The following is an 18,790-nucleotide window of genomic DNA, read 5'->3' as shown; positions in this document are numbered from 1 at the left end:
GGAACGGACCGAGCTGTTCTCCTTCGCGTCGGCACCCAACCAGCCATGGCATCTTCCTCCTCTTCCTCCTCCATGGAGGGTGGCGAGCCGGAGCAGAGCAGCGGGACGGGCGGCGGCAGCGGCCCGGTGCTTTCGGAGCTGCAGCGGGAGAAGCGGCTGGCGTGCGTGGAGTTCCCCGGCGTGGTGCAGGACGTGGGCAAGACCCTGCTGACCCTGGGGGGAGAAGAAGGGGTCTCCCGGGTAAGGATTTCCCCCCAAGCCTCGCCTGTCTACTCGCAGGAGCAAAGCGGGGGAGGAGGGAGGCACTTTGCACATGCTCACGGAGATTGCAATTATACTAGTCTTTAAAATGTCATTTGTGGCACATACATCCATATATTGCATATGTTTACATGTTATATGCATTATATATTATACTACACGTATGTATTGTATGTATACACATACAAGAAAAAAATAAATTAAAAAAATAAACAGGCCTTCCACCCTTCTTTCTATTAACTACAGTAGTTATATCGTATTTTTTCCTCCTACCCTTTGGCTGTTTTTATTTATCAGTCCATAAAAAAAAATTAGCAGGAAAAAGCCCATTTAAGGTTTCTAACATGTCTTTTTTGTTTGGCTGGCATCAGGATTCCAAGGGCTAAAATTGGGAGTAAAGTTCTAATTTCAGATAAAATATTTCGGTCTCCTTTCCTGTAGTCATTGGGAGTGGAATTTGACCTCTTGGCTGTTGCATCCTTATTAGATTTATGCCGATCCAAGCAAAAGACTTGAACTGTATTTCCGTCCCAAAGACCCCTACTGCCACCCAGTGTGCGCCAATCGCTTCCCTACCTCTTCAATGCTGCTCAAAGTGAAAAAGAAAACGAGGAGGAAACGGACAGAGGAAGGAAGTCTGGAAGAAGAAATAAAGTTTGAAGTGGAGATACTTGGTGTCATTTCTACTGTTTATAAATTTCAAGGTAATTTATTCTAAATTAGGAGTGTGTGTATAAGCAAGACCTTATATCAGCTTGTTGTTTTATATATGTGTGTGTGTGTGTGTTTTCTTAAGTTTTCGCGGGTACTTACATGTATGGTATCCAGCTTTGTTTGGGTATTTTCCCACGTCATGTTCACTCTCAACTTTTTAGTGTTGTTCTTTTCAGTTTATTCTAGCTTACTCCACCCTTAAACTAAGGCAATGAAAAAAAAGAATGACTTATGTACAAAATCTGTATTTTTGTTCTTGTTCACTCTGGCTAGCTAATTTGATAACTTTCCAATTTGCCAACTTCCTTATCATGTTCCTATGCAAAGTCATATGTGATGGGCAATTTATCCAATGTATTATTAGTTACAAGTCTGATTCTAAGAATGTCAAAGTAGGTTGCTGTTTATGTTTATCTATTTTGTTACCTATTTTGTAGAGTGAGGGAAGAAGTCAGTTGCTGTGGAATAACTTTCTTTGTGCACTTTAATTTCACTCTAGGTATGTCTGATTTCCAATACTTGGTAATGCATTCAGAGCCAGACGGTAAACAAACATCAATGTATGACAAAGTCTTGATGCTCAAGCCAGAAAAAGAAGATTTTTTTATGAATGAGCTGCCACTCTATATTCCTCCACCCATTTTCTCACGCCTGGACAATCCTATCGATTATTACTACCGGCCAGATGTACATCATAGGTGAGTGCCTTTTCTTGTGAAGTAACGGAGTAGATATTTACTGGAATATCCTATCTCTGGAGAAGTGGACTGGTGTCTCTACTTGTAGTAAGGATCTAGCTTTTAGTAAAGTGGATTGTAATTGCTGTAAATAAATGATAAGAGTGAGTAGAGTGTGTTGTAATTGTGGCAAATGAATAAGAAAATTTTCAATAGTCGGAATAATTAGATGGGGAAAGTACTTATGGAAGGATGCATTGAAGCAGAAACTAGACAGCTGTGTGTCATTTGTCCTTGGGTTGAATAAGTGTTTTGACTTGGTACAACTTGGAATTTTATATTTAAGTTTTACAATTAAGCTGCCTATGTGTCAGCTTAATTGTGACCGTACGTCGAAAGCTATCTGTATTAGAGAGGGGCTGTCTTCATCTTCTTTCTCTCACACATGATATCCAGTCTAATCTGCCTCTTATTCCTCTGGAATGCAACCTCTCCCTCCAGAAAATCCACTTCTTTATTACATCCCATCATATTATGGGTTTTACACATTCAATCGATCCAGGGGTGGGGTGTGGTGGGGTCACATACTCTTAAGTTGCTTTGCTTTTCACATCTCCTGGTTCCTCTTGGTTCCAGCAAATAACATGTACTAGTTTTGACAGTTGCAATAGGCAGGTATAACCTGTTCCAAAGTTTTCCACACCTTGGTCGGCTTTCCTTTGTTGTAACCGCACAGCTCTTCAAATGACTTCTACGCAGCTGCATGAATCCAAACTGGTGCGTAATATTTGGAAAACGTTTTCCAATCTGTAAGAACGCCAGAACTGAATTCCATTTGCTGTTGCAGAAGTTGGTACTAAGAGAATCAAATGCAAGCAATTGCAATATCTTGTTCCTATCAGCACTGCTACATTTTATCAACCAAATGCCAAGATGTCTGGCATTGACCGCAAATGTCCCTGTATTCGGTTCTTTTTCCATTCTTTGATGTAACATCTGGATGGTCTCCCATGCTAACACCTGTGATTTTTCCCACTCCTGCAAAGGCTTATAAAAAAAGGTTGACGTAATTTTCCATGCAAAATTGCTTTGCTTCTTCTTGGAGGCTTGAATTAGGTAATTAATTCTGCAGCTCTTGATGTGAGGTTGCAATTCATCTCTTTAAAAAATATTTTATTGAAGTTTATAATCAAAGTAAAAAAAAGAAACAAAAGTTAGCAAGGTCAAAGAAGGAAGAAGAGCAATTGAAGCAGCAGCTATCGTGCAATCTTTAGGGAGACCATTCGGTGGTGTATTTTTAAAACAAAAGGATTGAAATGAGCTTTAGGTTTAGTTTGAGTTGAGTTTCCTTTGTGTTGTGTTGTTCTCCAGAGAAGGCTATCGCAACCCTCCCCTGTCCAGCGAGAATCTGATCGGCCTCAGCAGGGCCCGCCGTCCTCACAACGCTATCTTTGTCAACTTTGAGGATGGAGAGGTCCCTTCGAAGCCGTTGGAGGCTGCTGTGCAGACTTGGAAAAAAGTCTGTAGCAACACCGTGGATCACCAAGCAGAAGCAGAGCTTAAGAAAGTAGGTCTGCCTGAACTTGAAACCTCCCTAAAAATAAAATAAATAGCAATACATACTTTGGATCGAAAATGGCAGCACGTTGAAGTCTCGGATCTTGTGTTATTTTTAAAATGCAGCTTCCTAGTTCTGAGGGACGGCTTGGCATTCTGTGGCTCTGCTTGCCTCTTTGGGACGCCTTAGATCAGGGGGTCTTGAAACTTGACAGCTTTAAGACTTGTGGACTTCAGTTCCCAGAATTCCTCCTCTTCCAGGCATGTTAGCTCAGGAATTCTGGGAGTTGAAGTCCACAAGTCTTAAACTTGCCAAGTTTGAAGACTCTTGCATTAGATAAATTACATTGCAAAAAAAAAAAAACACACCCCCAAAACAGAGTCAAATTCCCAACGTTTAACAGGACGCAAAATTTTGCTTTTTTTTCTCTTCGCAGGAATAAACGGCAGACACACTCTCTCCTTTTTGCACAGGATTACATGTGCAAATTAAGTTTAGAAAGCTGCCTTTGTTCCACAGGACCCAACAGTCTTTGGGTTGAGGGTTACATGTTGGAGAACCACATTGGGGTAACTTATTAGCAGATGCAGTGGGAGATTGAGTTTATGGATTGACTATATGCATCCACTATCTTTTAGTGAAAGGATTTGAAGGACAGCTCATAAAACATTGTCTGAGATGGAAGTCCGTGACTAGATTCCTTCATTCCTTCCTTCCTTCCTTCATTCATTCTGCAGTGTTGACCTAGCACCCAATTTTAAAAACTCTAGGTAGCTTCCCAAGATCCTAATGAAAGCATAATAAAAATAAACCCAACTGTAGTGTTAATCCAGAAATCAATCTTCATTTCTGTCATGAACCAGCACAGCAAATCGATAAGCATATTTTAAAGGATAATTAAAGCACCCAACGTTCTCTCTTCTGTAGGTGATTCATAAAATGAGAGCTAAATTGGCAATTTAAGTGAAATGAGCGAGACGGGCAGCAAACAAATTTAATAATAATGATTAATGGAATGGAATGTTTTTTTTTTAATCAACCCAATGCTAACTGAGTTTCTTTTGGTGACATTATAAGGCATCAAGCTGATTGTTGAAGCTGTTTCTTTGAAAGAGATGGTGCATAGTTTAAAAAAAGAAGAAGAAAAAAGATAAACCCAGAGGGATTTCACCTTTTTGCTGTTTTATGTCTGCACGAATTATTTTCAGCTTTTTGAACTTCGTCCTGTGTGGTCCCGTAACGCAGTGAAAGCCAACATCAGCGTTCACCCTGACAAACTGAAACTGCTACTACCCTATTTGGCTTATTACATGGTGAGTCCCGATTTTATCCACGTTTATGGTACTTTCTTACAAAAAGCCCCAAAGAATATAATGTGGATAAACATGCATTGTGTTTTTACGCCCCTGTTTGAGTGCCAGTTTGATCTAGTGGTTAAAGTGCTAAAGGCCTAGAAATCAGGAGTTCTAGTCCTGCCTTAGACAAGAAAGGGAGCTGGGTGACTTTGGGCCACTGACCAGGAGATTGTGAGTTCTAGTCCCCTCTTAAGCACAAAAGCCAGCAGGGTGACTTGGGCCCAGTCACTCTCTTTCAACCTCGCTGGGTTGTTGTTGTGGGGAAAATGGGAGGAGGAAGAAATATGAGGCACATTCATGGTCTCGAGTTGCTTACGAAGTTACAAAGGCAGGATAAAAAATAAATCTCATAACAAATAAAAAAATTAAAAACGTCCTGTATATGTGAAAAAAAAAAAAGTTCCGTGTATTTTATGATTCTGAAATGATGAACTGCAACCAAAGCAGCGAAAAAGAAAGAAAAGCCCAAGAAAAGTAGGAGACGGGGCTTGCGCTATAACCTCAGCCCACTCCCCCCTGCTAAGATGCTAACCTTTGAGCAGTCCATTAGTGACCCTTTTATTTTTCTCACGGTCCCCTTAGCTCACGGGGCCCTGGAGAAGCCTCTGGGTGCGTTTCGGCTACGATCCCAGGAAGCACCCCGAGGCGAAGATCTACCAGGTTCTGGATTTCAGGATTCGCTGCGGCATGAAATACGGTAAAAAAAAAAAAAAAGTCTAACACAGCCAGCCAGAAGGTGGCTCTCATTTTCAGTCCTCTCGCCGGCCTCTCTGTTTTGAGTGGGGTGGGCGGCTTTTTCGTGGCTCTCCAATTCCTTCAGGGCTTCCCCCGAGAACCCTACTCCCCTCATTGCTGCCTTCCCCATGGCTTCTTGTATACAATTCATTGTTTCTTCATGGATTGTGTTTCCATCTCTTTAGGGTACACCCCAAATGACATGCCAGTGAAAGCCAAACGCAGCACCTACAACTACAGTCTGCCCATTACTTTAAAAAAACCAGGTAGGTCGTCCGATTGGGACACTCTCGGTGTCCTTAACAACTCTGTGCTTTAACCGTCTCTCTTATGTACTAGTGTCCCCAGCTGCAACCAATGAGGGGGATCATGGCCGCTTCCTCTCTTGTAAGCCAAGTTGTTCCCTCTTGAAAGGGTTTTCCCATCCATCTCCCGCTTTGCTCTTGTTATCCTAAAGAAATTAAGACCCTCTTCTTATATCCCTTACAGGAAGTCACGGCCTCGGCATCCAAGACTTAAAACAGGGGCTCAGCACATCTGGAACATCAGGTGCAAAATCCCCAGTTATGAGCAAATACAAACTTAAGGCAAGTCCTTCTCCTCCTCCTCCTTCAGGTCATACCAGAAAGTTCTTATCTTCAGACACCTTGGGGTTTTTTTGGGGGGGGAGATGTAGATTTACCAAAGATTCCACAATAAGGTGAAGGGAGAGCTACAGGTAGTCCTCGGCTTATGTCCACAATTGTGCCCCAAATTTCCGTTGCTAAGCAAGGCGGTTGTTAAGTGAGCTTTGGCCCATTTTATGACACATTATTTTTTTACCATACTTGTTAAGCGAATCGGGCTTATTTCATTGACTTTGCTTGTTGGAAGCCCGCCGGGAAGGTTACAAAAGATGATCACATGACCCTGTTATGCAACCAATACATGCCAGTTGACTCTGCCCATTGCCAGAGGTTCGATCCCAACCGGCTCAAGGTTGACTCAACCTTCCACCCTTCCGAGGTCGGTAAAGGAGGACCCAGGTTGTTTGGGGCGATAGGCTGACTCTATCAACCGCTTAGAGCGGGCTGTAAAAGCCCTGTGAAGCGGTATATAAGTCTAAGTGCTGTTGCTAAGATTTCCTGTCACTGGCGCTGAGATTTTCCACAGGGAGGATGCTTCTCATTCTCTCTCTTCTCCTCCTCCTAGGATTCCATTTATACCTTTGAGGAAGGGTCTCTGCCCCCCTATCGACAGATGTTCTACCAGCTGTGCGATTTGAAAGTGGAAAGGTACAGCACTGGCACTGACCTGTTAATCTTAAGCTGTTAAAACCCTCTTGCATTTTAGTCAAGGGTAACTCACAATCTTGTTTCATTTTTGAGGAGCATCTGGGGTTGAAAACCCAATCTGGGTATAAGTTTGGGCATCCTTTGTTTTGCAACTCCAGAAAGTCAACATGCTTTGTCCAGATGTTTGAGGGCACCCAACCAAGCATCTCAAGTCACAAGTGTATCCTGACTCTAGAAAGTCAATTGGTGCCTTGTCCAGATGTTTGAGGCCACCCAACCAAACATCTCAAGTCACAAGTATACCCTAGTCACAGTTATGTCATCTTTGTTAGCTATATATTTCCAAGGAACGATGCTAATGACAGCCATGGCTTAGTCCATCCAGGAGGCGAAGTTTCGCTTGACCTTGGTTGTCAGAACAGGACTAGCCCTGGCTTCGTAGTTTGGTTGCTCTGCGCTGAGAAGAGCCACCCTGAAATGGACTTCTGTTCAGCTTGCAGAAGATCATCCATCGAAACGACAACATGGAGGCGGCTTGTACGGAGCGGGACGGCTGGTGCCTTCCGAAGACCAACGATGAATTGAGGGACACCATGTCACTGATGATAAGGCAGATAATCCGATCCCAAAGGCCAGGTGAGGGGGAAATGGGGCTGGCAAGCCCAGGTATGTTGGTCGTGCGAGTGGCCTGTATTATAACCGTCACGAATCCCAGTCGTGATGGGCAGCAGGCTCCCTGATGGCCATAACTCAAGGTCTACCTGCAATAATGTCAGCCGTGCGTGTTTTCTCTTTTTCCTGTTTTCATAAAAACACTTTTGTGTTTCTTAGTGTTTTTTCCCCCCATAATTCTGGAATCTGGTCTGTGCCGGCCCACGAGATTTTCAAAAGTGCCAGAGACCATATTAAAACTATCCTATGCTGAATTATTCCAACCGGGTCCCTCTGCTTCTCATCCCTTGTCTCTGGTCTGTTTCAGCTCTGTTCAGAAACCCTTCTAAAACCACAGAGGGCAAAGAGCAGCTGACTTTTGAATCTGGAGAAGAGGAAGAGGAGGAGGAGGAGGAAGAAGAGGTTTTCAAGCCTTCGGATGGGAGTGAAAATGAAATGGAGACGGAGATTCTTGACTACGTCTAACATCCTGGGGCTGGTTGGCTGGGCTGGTTCTTGGAGGGAGGAATTTGTTTTGCTCTTTTTTCTTTTTGGAAAGATAGAAGGAAGGAAGAAACCCACCAATCCAACCAATGAGTCAAGGAACTCATCAACTTAACCAACTCACTAACCCAACCGACGTGCCAAGCCGATGAACCCAACAACCCAGTCAACTCAACGCACAACCAACCCAACTCATCGGCTATGTTACATCTTTGACTTGACTGGGTTTATGCAAAAGTGTCATTTGCAGGTTGCATCTTTGTCGTTCTATTTGTGCAGCCTTCCTTCCATTGTTGGATTCAAACACAAATATAAGACCTCTACTTTGGGGGGGCGGGGGGGATTCCTTTGGCGTTGTAGCATTTTTGGCAATCAAGGGCCAAGCCCATCTACGTCTGACAACTTTGTCTCCTGGAGTCGTCTTATGGATCGAACGGTGTTGAACTTCCAATCAAGGCCTGATGGTTACGTCAGACCTTGCACACCGGCAGGCAAAATTATAATTTCAGTCTTACTAGGACTTAAGTTGTTCCTGTCCTTCTCAAACAAAACTCATTGGGAATTGCTTTCGTGACGCCTTGAGACAGAAACAACCTCCTTGATTCCATTGTTTGGGGTTTTATGGGACATCAAGTGGACAGCCTTAAGAAATTTCCACTGTTTTGTATAGTGATAAGGGATTTTTTTTTTCAGCTCAAGTGCAAATAAAGAGATTTCTGGCTTCCGAATAGTTTTAAGTGAGATTTGTTTACAGGGCGCTTAAAAGCAAACTCGGAGGGGCTTTTTTTTTTAAATCCAATTTGGAACTAGCTGCTTTTGAAAAGGGCCCCACTCCCTACTTAGGTCAGGATCTGGGTGAGAATGTAAGAATTGTACTGGCCTGAGGTTTTGATCCCAATTTAACGAGGAGCTTGAAAAAGTCCCAGAATGTTTCCATACTGAGTTTTGAATGAATTGCAGAGAACAGATGCAAAAGCGATTAGCGGACTGGAGGTTAAAACATTCAGTGATTATACGGTTGCAGGAATTGGGTATTCACTATAGTGAAGAGGAGGATTAGGGGTGATATGATAACAGTGTTCCAATATTTGAGGGAGGGGCTGCCCCAAAGAAGAGGAAGGGGTCAACCTATTTTCCAAAGCACCTTCAGAAGGCAGGACAAGAAGCCATGGATGGAAACTGACCCAGGAGAGAAGCAACTTGGAGAACTAAGGAGGAATTTCCTGACAATAAGAACAATTAACCAGTGGAACTCCTTGCCTCCTGAAGTTGTGAATGCTCCAACACTGGAGGTTTTTAGGAAGAGATTGGACAACCATTTGTCTGAGCAGGGGGTTGGACTAGAAGACCTCTGAAGCCTCTCCCAACTGTTATTCTAGTCTTTATGAAGATTCTTAGTCATCCAGGTCATAGTTGTTGTCTTCGAGGTGCTTTTATCAAGAGGCACTTGGACTTTCTGTTTTTTTCTTTGAAGATGTTTCGCTTCTCATCCAAGAAGCTTCTTCAGCTCCTACTGGATGGTGGGGAATTTATACACCTTGCAGACGTTTACATTCCCCCATCATCCAGTTAGAGCTGAAGAAGCTTCTTGGATGAGAAGCGAAACATCTTCAAAGAAAAAAAAACCCCAGAAAGTCCAGGGGCCTCTTGATAAAAGCACCTTTGGGTTATGGCCGAGGCAGAGAAATTCAAACTAATTCTATACCCTGGTGGAAGGCTGATTGTTATTATTTTTTTAAAAAAAGGTGGCATTATTTAAGGAGCCTCTGTGGCGCAGTGGTTAGAGTGCAGTATTGCAAGTTACTTCTGCAGCCAGCTGCCTACAATTTGGCAGTTCAAATCCCACCAGGCTCAAGGTTGTTGACTCAGCCTTCCCTCCTTCCGAGGTGGGTCAAATGGGGACCCAGATTGTTGGGGGCAAGAGGCTGATTCTATATACCGCTTAGAGCGGGCTGGAAAGCACCGTGCAGCGGCACATAAATCTAGGTGCTATTGCTATTATCTTCTAGTTCTTCTGATCTTATTACCTGTCTCTGAGCAAGACTTTTATTGGTAATCTGTCAGCACTGGGAGCTTAACCATGTGAGAGCGCCAGCTGATGGATAGACACACCTCAAAGGGGAAGATAAAAAGTTTTTTTTTCCATTTATTGGATTTATCTTGGATATTTCCCTGCAAAACTTGGCAGGAAGCAAGGAAATGGTTCCAGCAGTTTTTCAGCTGTGGGGAACGACACCAGTGCCCTTGAGTTGCCGTAGATATGGGGGCTGGACCTAGACTATAAAGCCATCGGTCTGGAACGTAGCAGCACATTCAGACTTCACCATGAATCGCTGGGCTGTTCTGGGCTTGGCTGTCCTCTTCTGGATGCAGGCAGCAGGAGCTGCAAAGGTAACCTCCAGCTAACTAAGGAACGTCCCGGTAGTCCTCGACTTATAACGACCGCTGTGAGCTGGGAAAAAAAAAGATGGCTGTTTTTCACACTTAACGACCTTTCGTAGCATCGCCCCGGTCAGTGGGATCAAAATTCAGGCGCCTAGCGACTGATACTGACGACCGTAGCTGCTTCACGCGGTTGGTTCCCCCTTTTGGCAAGTCAACTGGGAAGCCAGATTCGCTCGGCCAGCCGGGTTCACTCACTTAGCAACTGCGTGGATTCGCTTAGCCGCTGCAGCAAGAAAGGTCGTAAAACGGGGCACGCTCACTTAAGTGCCTTACTCAGCGACAGATTTGGGGCCGAGTTGTGGTCGTTAAGTCGAGGACTAGCTGTGTGGGAAATCTTTGGGGCAAAATCAAGCAGGGTTTCTAATCTAGAAGTCTGAGCTGCCCCTCTCTTTGAAATCGGTAGGAATGCTGACGTTATTATTGACTCATCAAAACGAAATTCAGTGCGGAGAAAAGTGAAGTCCTCCACTTAGGCAGGAAAAACCGAAAGGACACATGCAGACTGGGTGAAACCAGGCTCAAAGATGAAAAGATGTGGAGTCTCTAGAAAAAGTGCAGAGAAGAGCCACCAGGACGATGAGGGGACTGGAGACTAAAACATATGAAAAACGGTTACAGGAACCGGGACTGGACAGTCCTGGGAAGAGAAGGACCAGGGGAGACAGGAGAGCAGCCTTCCAGTATTTGAGGGGCTGCCCCAGAGAGGAGGAAGGGGTCAAGCTACTCTCCAAAGCACCTGAAGGCCAGACAAGGAAGAATGGATGGAAACTGAACAAGGAGATAAGGAGGAATTTTCCAACAGTGAGAACAACCAACCAACAGAACAGAAGTTGCCCTCGGAAGTGGTGGGAGCTTCATCCCTGGAGGCTTTCAAGAAGAGACTGGATTGCCATCTGTCAGAAATGGTGTAGGGTCTCCTGCTTGGGTGGGTGGGCTTGGACTAGATGACCTCCAAGGTCCCTTCCAACTCTGTTCTGTTCAGTCTGTCTTGATGCAAGAATTAACCACACGCTTCTTCCCTTTTGTGGCCGGAGTGTAGCTGGGCATCGTAAACACCGAAGGCGGGTTTGTGGAAGGTGTCAACAAAAAACTGGGCCTTTTCGGAGATTATATGGATGTCTTCAAAGGAATCCCTTTTGCTGCCCCGACCAAGACCTTGGAAGACCCCCAGCCTCACCCCGGCTGGCCAGGTAAGATGGGAAAAGAGCCTGAAACTGAATTAACCGATCACCATTGTGCTATAGGAAGACGCTTGGATGCCTTGAATAAAAAGACTGACATTTCTTGAACTAAACGGTTTGGATGTCTCTTCCATCTTGATGAATGCCTGCATGTTGTACAAACCTACATTTGGGTGGCATCCTTTACCCAGGTTTGGTTTAATTGTGGGGCAGGATTGGTAAATTTGGGGAACGAGGCGGAAGAAACAACACACTTTTACATCGCACTGGATTTTTCTCCAGGGACTTTTGAAGTCATCCTTTTGCATCCTTAAGGACCAGAAAGTTGTGGAAAGTGTGTGTGTGTTTGTGTGTGTGCGCGCGCACGCATGTGTGTGTGTGTGTGTGTGTGTGTGTGTGTATTACAAAAGTGTCTGCCTTGTTATCCAAGAATTAAAAACACGAGTAGAAACCTCCCGCACCCAGTTGTAGGACTCTAAAAACTGTGTTTATGTGGGAGGTGGTTATAGATTGGAGTTTTGAGCAGACTTTGCCTTGAAGGGATACACAACCAACTCTGTGGTTTCTTTTGTCTCACAGGCACACTTCAGGCTAAGGACTACCAGAAACGTTGCCTGCAATCCACCCTCACCCAGACAGATGTGCGTGGCTCTGAAGATTGCCTGTATCTAAACATCTGGGTCCCTCAAGGGAAGAAACAGGGTAAGGTCATGCTAGAAGGTAGAATTCGCCCATAATTTTTATTTTTTACTCCTTATTTGGCTGCTGTCGTTTTAGGAAACAAGTTACCAAGGTAGGGTCAAACTCTTTTTTTTTTAAATTTGATTTGCTTATTGTACCCTATGACTATCATTAAGTGTTGCATCTGATGATTCTTGACTCTTGATGAATGTATCTTTTCTTTTATGCACACTGAGAGCATTTGCGCCAGAGACAAATTCCTTGGGTGTCCAATCACATTTGGCCAATCAAGAATTCTGTTCTATTCTGGTTGATTGATCTGGACATTGAAAGCCGAGTTGAAATGTGTTTCTCGTCCACTTCACCTGTCTCTTTGCTTTGCCGTCTCTCCTTATGCTCCAGTCTCCACCAACTTGCCAGTGATGATCTGGATTTACGGAGGGGCCTTCATCTGGGGAGGTGGACAGGGGGCCAACTTCCTGAACAATTATTTGTACGACGGGGAGGAAATTGCCAGCCGCGGGAAAGTGATTGTGGTGACTTTCAATTACCGCCTCGGTCCGTTGGGCTTCCTAAGTACTGGAGACAAAGCTCTCCCAGGTAAGTTCAGCACTTGGAGGACATTGCTCTTTCCATCCCTTGTAAGACTCGGATCTTACAACGATTGTGCGTCATTGTTTTACTTTGAATTACTTGCTTTTAGTAGCAAAGTTTCCATTTATTTGTCCATCGATCCATCCTGACTCCTGACAAGTTACATGGAAAAATCCCTGCAGTTTGGGGAGGTGTATTTTCTGGAAGGGCTGGGCCTTGCCTGTTCCTTAATTGAGAAAGGGACTGGCTCAAAATCACCCAGTTTCCATGCCTAAGGTAGGACTAGAACTTCCAATCTCCTGGTTTCTAGCCTGGTGCCTTCACCACTACACCAAACTAACTGGATTAATAATAAAGCATGAATCATTTCATAAAAGAGAGAAAACAGGGGTTGCTTAATGCTTCATGATGTCGTCTTCTCCTTCTCCTCCTTCTCCTTCTCCTTCTCCTCCTTCTTCTCCTTCTCCTTCTTCTTCTTCTTCTCCTTCTTCTCCTTCTTCTTCCAGGCAATTATGGCCTCAAAGATCAACACATGGCTATCGCTTGGGTCAAGAGAAACATCAAAAATTTTGGGGGAGACCCTGACAACATCACAATCTTCGGGGAATCTGCTGGCGCTGTCAGTGTCTCCTTACAGGTGAGGAGGCAGGAACACTCTCAGCTGCCTAGCAGTGGGTGTTTCTAAGGTCTCTTTTGAAAATGTGGGAGGAATTCTTGGTGGCAGACCCAAGACAAAGAGAGACCCATTTTAAGACATCAAAACGATGCTTGTTTCATTGTCACTGGGTTTCATGTGGCCTGCTAAATCTCCCCAAAGCAAGCCACCATCTGCATAATCCTAATTAGCCAACCCGGCTAATTCCAAAGTCGGTGTTTAATTCAGTTCTGGGATTTGTTTGACGCGTGAATGCATGTCGCTTTGTCTGTTGGGAATCAAGTCATGATTCCTGGAAGGAATAGTTAGGTTTATGAGGGGTCCTTGGTGCTGTCTGTGCTTGGGGGTTTTCTTGCAGGCGTTTTATGACCCAGCTAGGTAACAAGATCAGTGCCAGTGCAAGAAAAATCCCCAAGCTCGGACAGCGCCAAGAACCCCTCACTTCAACCCTGAGCTACAAATATTCTTTATTAGTTAGATTTATTTCTCCAGCATTCTCAGCCAGATTAATTTGGGATTCGTTGCCTAGGGATTCCAGCTCTGTTAAAATTGAAACCGTAGAGATCCAAACCTTTCCCTGTTTCCTGCATGTAGACCCTGTCACCGTACAACAAAGGTTTGATCAAGCGGGCCATCAGCCAGAGTGGAGTCGGTCTATGCCCTTGGGCCATCCAAAAAGACCCCCTTTTCTGGGCTATCAAGGTAAAGTACAGCCTGCACACGACTTTCTTGGGGATTCCATCTTTCTGTGTTGTGTCCAGGTTGGCCCTGAACCTACCTGAGACGCTGGCGGAGATTCAGTGGCGTTTCCCTAGGATGCTCTCCCTGTTCCCCTTGTAAAAACTAGAAGGCGGGAGGGGAACAGATGTCCTCCCTGGGTGATCTTGAAAGGCTGGTCCTAGAGACCACCATTGACCCAATACAGAGGAAGACTGAGAAGTTCCTCAGTCAAGAGTGGCCCCGGCCCCTCGGAAGCCCTCTCCCCAAATGGAGTCATTCCGATGGTTATGGGTCGTGCATAGGAGGATCAGTTCTCTCGCCGGCAGCCAAATAAATACAGATTCCGCCTTCCAGATTGCGCAGAAAGTGGGCTGCCCGACAGACAACACCACCGTGCTGGCCGACTGCCTCCGAATTACTGATCCAAAGACGCTGACCCTCGCTTATCACCTGGACGTCATCAACCTGCGCTGTAAGACGGAGCGAGGGAAGAGGGTCTTGTGGGGAGGGAGGGGGGGGAGGAAGAGTTTCATAAGCCCACCCAAAGGAAGAGCGGAGCTTCCAATAAAGGAGAATATTTGTGGCTCAGGGTTGAAATGAGGGTTCCTCAGGATTCTGGGAGTTGAAGTCCACAAGTCTTAACGTTTTTAGCTGCTACTTTGGCTGGCATCTTCGGAGGGCAAGTTGGCTGCCACGCCTTGTTTCCCATGATGCTTTCGATACCTGTACCTTGTCCCACCTCGCTGGCACTTTCCCTCCCGAGATGCCCTCCCTCCCGTTCTCTCTCCGAACTGATGGGCACTTGTCTTCTTTCCCTACTGCAGATCCCTTGGTCCATTATCTGGCCTTCACCCCGGTGGTGGATGGAGACTTCATCCCTGATGACCCAAAGAACCTCTTTGCCAACGCGGCTGATGTGGACTACCTCCTCGGAATCAATGATATGGACGGACATTTCTTTGCCAGCATCGATCTACCGGCCATCAACCGCCCCCTGGTGAAAATCACCCCGTAAGGAGGGAAGGCCAATAGATGATGGTCACTGGGCAGGGAGAGGAAGGCTGGTGGAACATCTGGAGATGTTGAGCTGGGCTGACCTGCTGCCTTCCGGCCCTTCACTTCAGACTACCGTGTGCTTGGATTTGCTATCCAAAGGGGAAGGTGTATATTTATGCTGGGAAGGGCAAAATTTCTGTAAATTATAATCCTGAAAATGGGAGAATCTCTTGCCTGGGTTATTTATCAGAATAAGGGAAGGGACCTTGGAGGTCTTCTAGTCCAACCCCCCTTGCTCTACGCCATTTCAGACAAACAGTATAGGGTCTCTTGCTTCGATGTAAAAAAAAGGCATTGAGACTTGAGTGCAGAGAAGAGCCACAAAGATGATTAAAGGGACTGGAGGATGAAACATATGAAGAACGGTTGCAGGAATTGGGTATGTCTGGTCTAGTGAAGAGAAGGACTAGGGGAGACAGGATAGCAGTGTTCCAATATTTGAGGGGCTGCCCCAAAGGAGTCCACCTGTTTTCCAAAGCCCCTGAAAACAGGAGGAGAAGCAACGGGGGGGAACTCATCCCATCCTAGAACAAAGGAGGAATTTCCTGACTGGGAGAGCGATTGTTCCTAAAACCAACCAGGAGAGCAACAGGGAATGCCGGATTCCTTTCATTTTCTTTTTCTAGGGAAAACCTCTACCGGATAATTCAGGGACTGACGGTCGAGAAAGGCTCGACAGGAGCCAACGAGGCCTACGCCATCTACACGCAGATGTGGAGCAACACAGAGGACCAAGAAGTCATGAAGAGGACGGTGGTGGACCTAGAGACGGACTACATCTTCCTGGTTCCCACCCAGCGGGCGCTTCAGCTGCATCAAGAAAACGCCAAGTGAGGGGAGGAGGAGGAGGAGTGGGGAGGGTCCTCGAGGTTGTGGGGCGGGTCTGGCTGACGGCCGGGCCTCTCAGAGAATCAAAGGTCCGGAAGGGAGCTTGGAGGTCGTCTAGTCTGACCCCTCCTCAAGCAGGAGACAGTCCAGACAGATGGTTCTCCAATCTTTTCTTGAAAACCTCCAGTGTTGGGAGTACCCAGAACCCCGGAAAGCAAGCCGTTCCATCGATGACAGGCACCCCTTGACTTACAACCGTTTGTTTAGGGACCGTTCGAACTTACAACGGCACAGAAAAAAAAGTGACTTAGGGCCATTGTTCACAGTTACGACCTTTGCAGCCTCCCCGTGGTCAGAATTCAGACACTCAGCAACCAATTTCTATTTATGATGGTTGAGTTGTCCTGGGGGCGGTCCATGTGATCCCATTTTTGTGCCCTTCTGGTGAGCGAAGTCGATGGGGTTAAGCCGGGTTTCGCAACGGCCGGGTTATTAACTTTGCAACTGCAGCGCTTCGCTTAATGACCCTGGGGAGAAACGGTCCAAAAATGGGGGCAAAACTCACTTTGCCACTTCACCCCTGAAAAGTCAGCGTCAACTCATAAAACATTTTGTATACACGTTTTATAGTTGACAACAGAAAGAAGTGTGGGGGAATTTGAAAGAGCAGGCGGCAGTGTGGAATCGAAAGTACATTCCATTCATATTTTCTTCAAAGACTGATTAGATGACTGAAGCTTCTGCCAAGCAAAAATCTAACTGGAGAGCATGATTGATGACTCTTGGCTATGGACGTGTTTCGCTGGATGATACACCCAGGGGGCTTGGGGGGGAAGAGCAGGATCAAGGGTGACAGTGAATTATGTATCTCAGAGTTGGCTACGCCCAGGTAAATGCCGGACGTAAAATGTTAACTTCCAATAAATCCCTTTTAATTTTGGGAGTGTGGCTTAAGGCTCATGATTTAATTGGAGTAACTGTGGGAATCCTGACAGTCAGGCTCGACTGTGATCGTAAGTCAAGGACTGGTGGTACTGTCTGACCCTCCCTCGTTCTGCTTTGCTTCCCAGAAGCGCCAAGACCTACAGCTACCTCTTTTCCGAGCCCTCACGAATGCCTGTCTATCCCAAATGGGTAGGGGCTGATCACGCAGATGAGATTCAGTACGTCTTCGGCAAGCCGTTTGCTACACCTTTGGGTTACTGGCCCCGGCACAGGGACCTCTCCAAAGCCATGATTGCTTATTGGACCAACTTCGCCAGAACCGGGTGAGAACTTGGGGCACAGAGTGGAGGACGCAGCCATGGGGCTGGTGAGGGCACCCGAAAGCCATGTTTTTAACGCTTTAAATGTTACATAAATGGTTTTTTTTAATGCCTTTTGTGCTTTCTTATAGACTGCCCAGAGACCCTCTGTGTGGGAGAAGGGCAGTTCTTAAAGATGATCGATAGATGATCGATGGATTGATAGATGATAGATATAATGGATAAGATTTGGTTGATAGATGGAGAGAGAGATGGAGAGAGATAAAGATAGAGTTGATAAAGAGATAGAGATAGAAATAGTCAGAGAAAATAAAAATATAGAGAAGATGATAGATAGATGATAGGCAGCCAGACAAATAGAGAAGATAAAAATATAGAGGATATGGAGAGAGAAAGAGAAGATTAAAAAAAGATCAGGAGAGAGAAGATGTAGATAGATAGATAGATAGATAGATAGATAGATAGATAGATAGATAGATAGATAGATAGATAGACAATAGAGATAGACAGACAGACAGACAGACAGACAGACAGACAGACAGATAGTGTTGATAGAAATAAATAGATAGACTGACAATAGAGATAGACAGGCAATAGAGATAGATAGAAACAGATAGATATAGTCAATAGAGATAAATAGACAAATGATAGAGATAGATAGATAGATAGATAGATAGATAGATAGATAAATGTTAGACAGACAAATAGAGAAAATAAAAATATAGAGGAAATGGAGAGAGAGAAGATAAAAAAAAGATCAATATAGAGATGTAGGTAGGTAGGTAGAAAGATAGACAAACAGACAGGAAAAGTAAAAGAGAAGGTAGAGTTGGACGGATGGACAGGCAGACAGGAAGTTCCCAGTGTCCCCCCTTGGAAGGTTTTTCCCAGGGTCCTTCTGGCAACAGGTACCCTAAAAAAAACTAAAAAGCCAACAGTGTCACGTCTTCAATCCAGAAAACACCAGCTGGGAAGACTCTTCCCCTGCCTTCCCCTGCTCTATTTTCTTTTCCGTGTCGCGTACAGGAACTAATCAAGCTGGTGTGATATATTTTTTGTGCCCCCCCACCCCCTTCTAGTGACCCTAACAAAGGAGAGTCCAATGTCCCCATCGCCTGGGTGCCTTACGACAACGAAAACGGCTTTTACCTGGAAATCAACCACAAAATCAACTACCAGTCGGTGAAACAAGGCCTGAGGACCCTTTACGTCAACTTCTGGAACGTGGTTTACCGCAATCTCCCCGATGCCTGAATCGCACCGAAGCAGGGATAATTTTTTTTAAAAAAAAACAACAACCAGAACCACGTCCTCTGCTCCAATAAACAAATCTCACTCTACTGAAATCCTCCCCATTTCTTCTGCTTGCGTGTTCTGACCGACCCGATAAAACCCCTTTTATTTAGGTTATAAAGGGAATTCCCCTTCAGCAAAGTCCCGGCCGATGGTCTTTCATGAGATTTCCCAACCATAGATGTTTATCAGGCTTGGAGAGCTGCCAGATCGATAGCTTCCAAACGCCATGCTGTAGCAGCAATTACTTGGCAAGAAGTCAGGAACAGATCTTCACCCTCATGAATTGAACTAATTGTCTCCTGCAAACCTCACTCCCCTTTTGCTCCTCTTTATTCCCTCT

At 45.2% G+C, this 18,790-nt stretch overlaps 2 protein-coding genes across 2 annotated transcripts; both read left to right on the top strand.

Moving 5' to 3' along the window:
- GTF3C5 (general transcription factor IIIC subunit 5) lies at positions 1–8,453 on the top strand. Its single transcript, XM_026712488.2, has 11 exons — positions 1–240; positions 749–965; positions 1,475–1,673; positions 3,024–3,219; positions 4,419–4,523; positions 5,148–5,262; positions 5,486–5,566; positions 5,790–5,887; positions 6,492–6,574; positions 7,068–7,210; positions 7,554–8,453. Exons 1-11 carry the CDS (start codon positions 46–48, stop codon positions 7,709–7,711), a joined length of 1,590 nt encoding a protein of 529 aa, XP_026568273.1. The 5' UTR covers positions 1–45; the 3' UTR covers positions 7,712–8,453.
- Positions 8,454–11,219: 2,766 nt separating this feature from the next.
- Positions 11,220–18,408, top strand: CEL (carboxyl ester lipase). Its single transcript, XM_026712309.2, has 10 exons — positions 11,220–11,364; positions 11,935–12,057; positions 12,439–12,636; positions 13,137–13,267; positions 13,880–13,987; positions 14,360–14,477; positions 14,830–15,016; positions 15,688–15,891; positions 16,960–17,157; positions 18,234–18,408. Exons 1-10 carry the CDS (start codon positions 11,286–11,288, stop codon positions 18,406–18,408), a joined length of 1,521 nt encoding a protein of 506 aa, XP_026568094.2. The 5' UTR covers positions 11,220–11,285.
- Positions 18,409–18,790: the final 382 nt, after the last annotated feature.

The sequence above is a fragment of the Pseudonaja textilis genome, chromosome 17, assembly GCF_049901715.1.
Source record: "Pseudonaja textilis isolate UNSWEBS1 chromosome 17, rPseTex1.2, whole genome shotgun sequence".
Classification (NCBI taxonomy): domain Eukaryota; kingdom Metazoa; phylum Chordata; class Lepidosauria; order Squamata; family Elapidae; genus Pseudonaja; species Pseudonaja textilis.
The sequence above is the reverse complement of the archived record's forward strand: the minus strand, read 5'-3'. Positions and strand labels throughout refer to the sequence as shown.

What these genes read in the sequence shown, in the direction of transcription:
- CEL (XM_026712309.2), top strand. Translation starts at nt 11,286, where the DNA reads ATGGATGTCTTCAAAGGAATCCCTTTTGCTGCCCCGACCAAGACCTTG. An exon ending in CCCCTGGTGAAAATCACCCC is followed by an intron (nt 15,017 to 15,687) that starts GTAAGGAGGGAA and finishes TTCTTTTTCTAG; the next exon opens with GGAAAACCTCTACCGGATAA. An exon ending in ACCAACTTCGCCAGAACCGG is followed by an intron (nt 17,158 to 18,233) that starts GTGAGAACTTGG and finishes ACCCCCTTCTAG; the next exon opens with TGACCCTAACAAAGGAGAGT.
- GTF3C5 (XM_026712488.2), top strand. Translation starts at nt 46, where the DNA reads ATGGCATCTTCCTCCTCTTCCTCCTCCATGGAGGGTGGCGAGCCGGAG. An exon ending in CAGAAGCAGAGCTTAAGAAA is followed by an intron (nt 3,220 to 4,418) that starts GTAGGTCTGCCT and finishes AATTATTTTCAG; the next exon opens with CTTTTTGAACTTCGTCCTGT. An exon ending in TGAGCAAATACAAACTTAAG is followed by an intron (nt 5,888 to 6,491) that starts GCAAGTCCTTCT and finishes TCCTCCTCCTAG; the next exon opens with GATTCCATTTATACCTTTGA.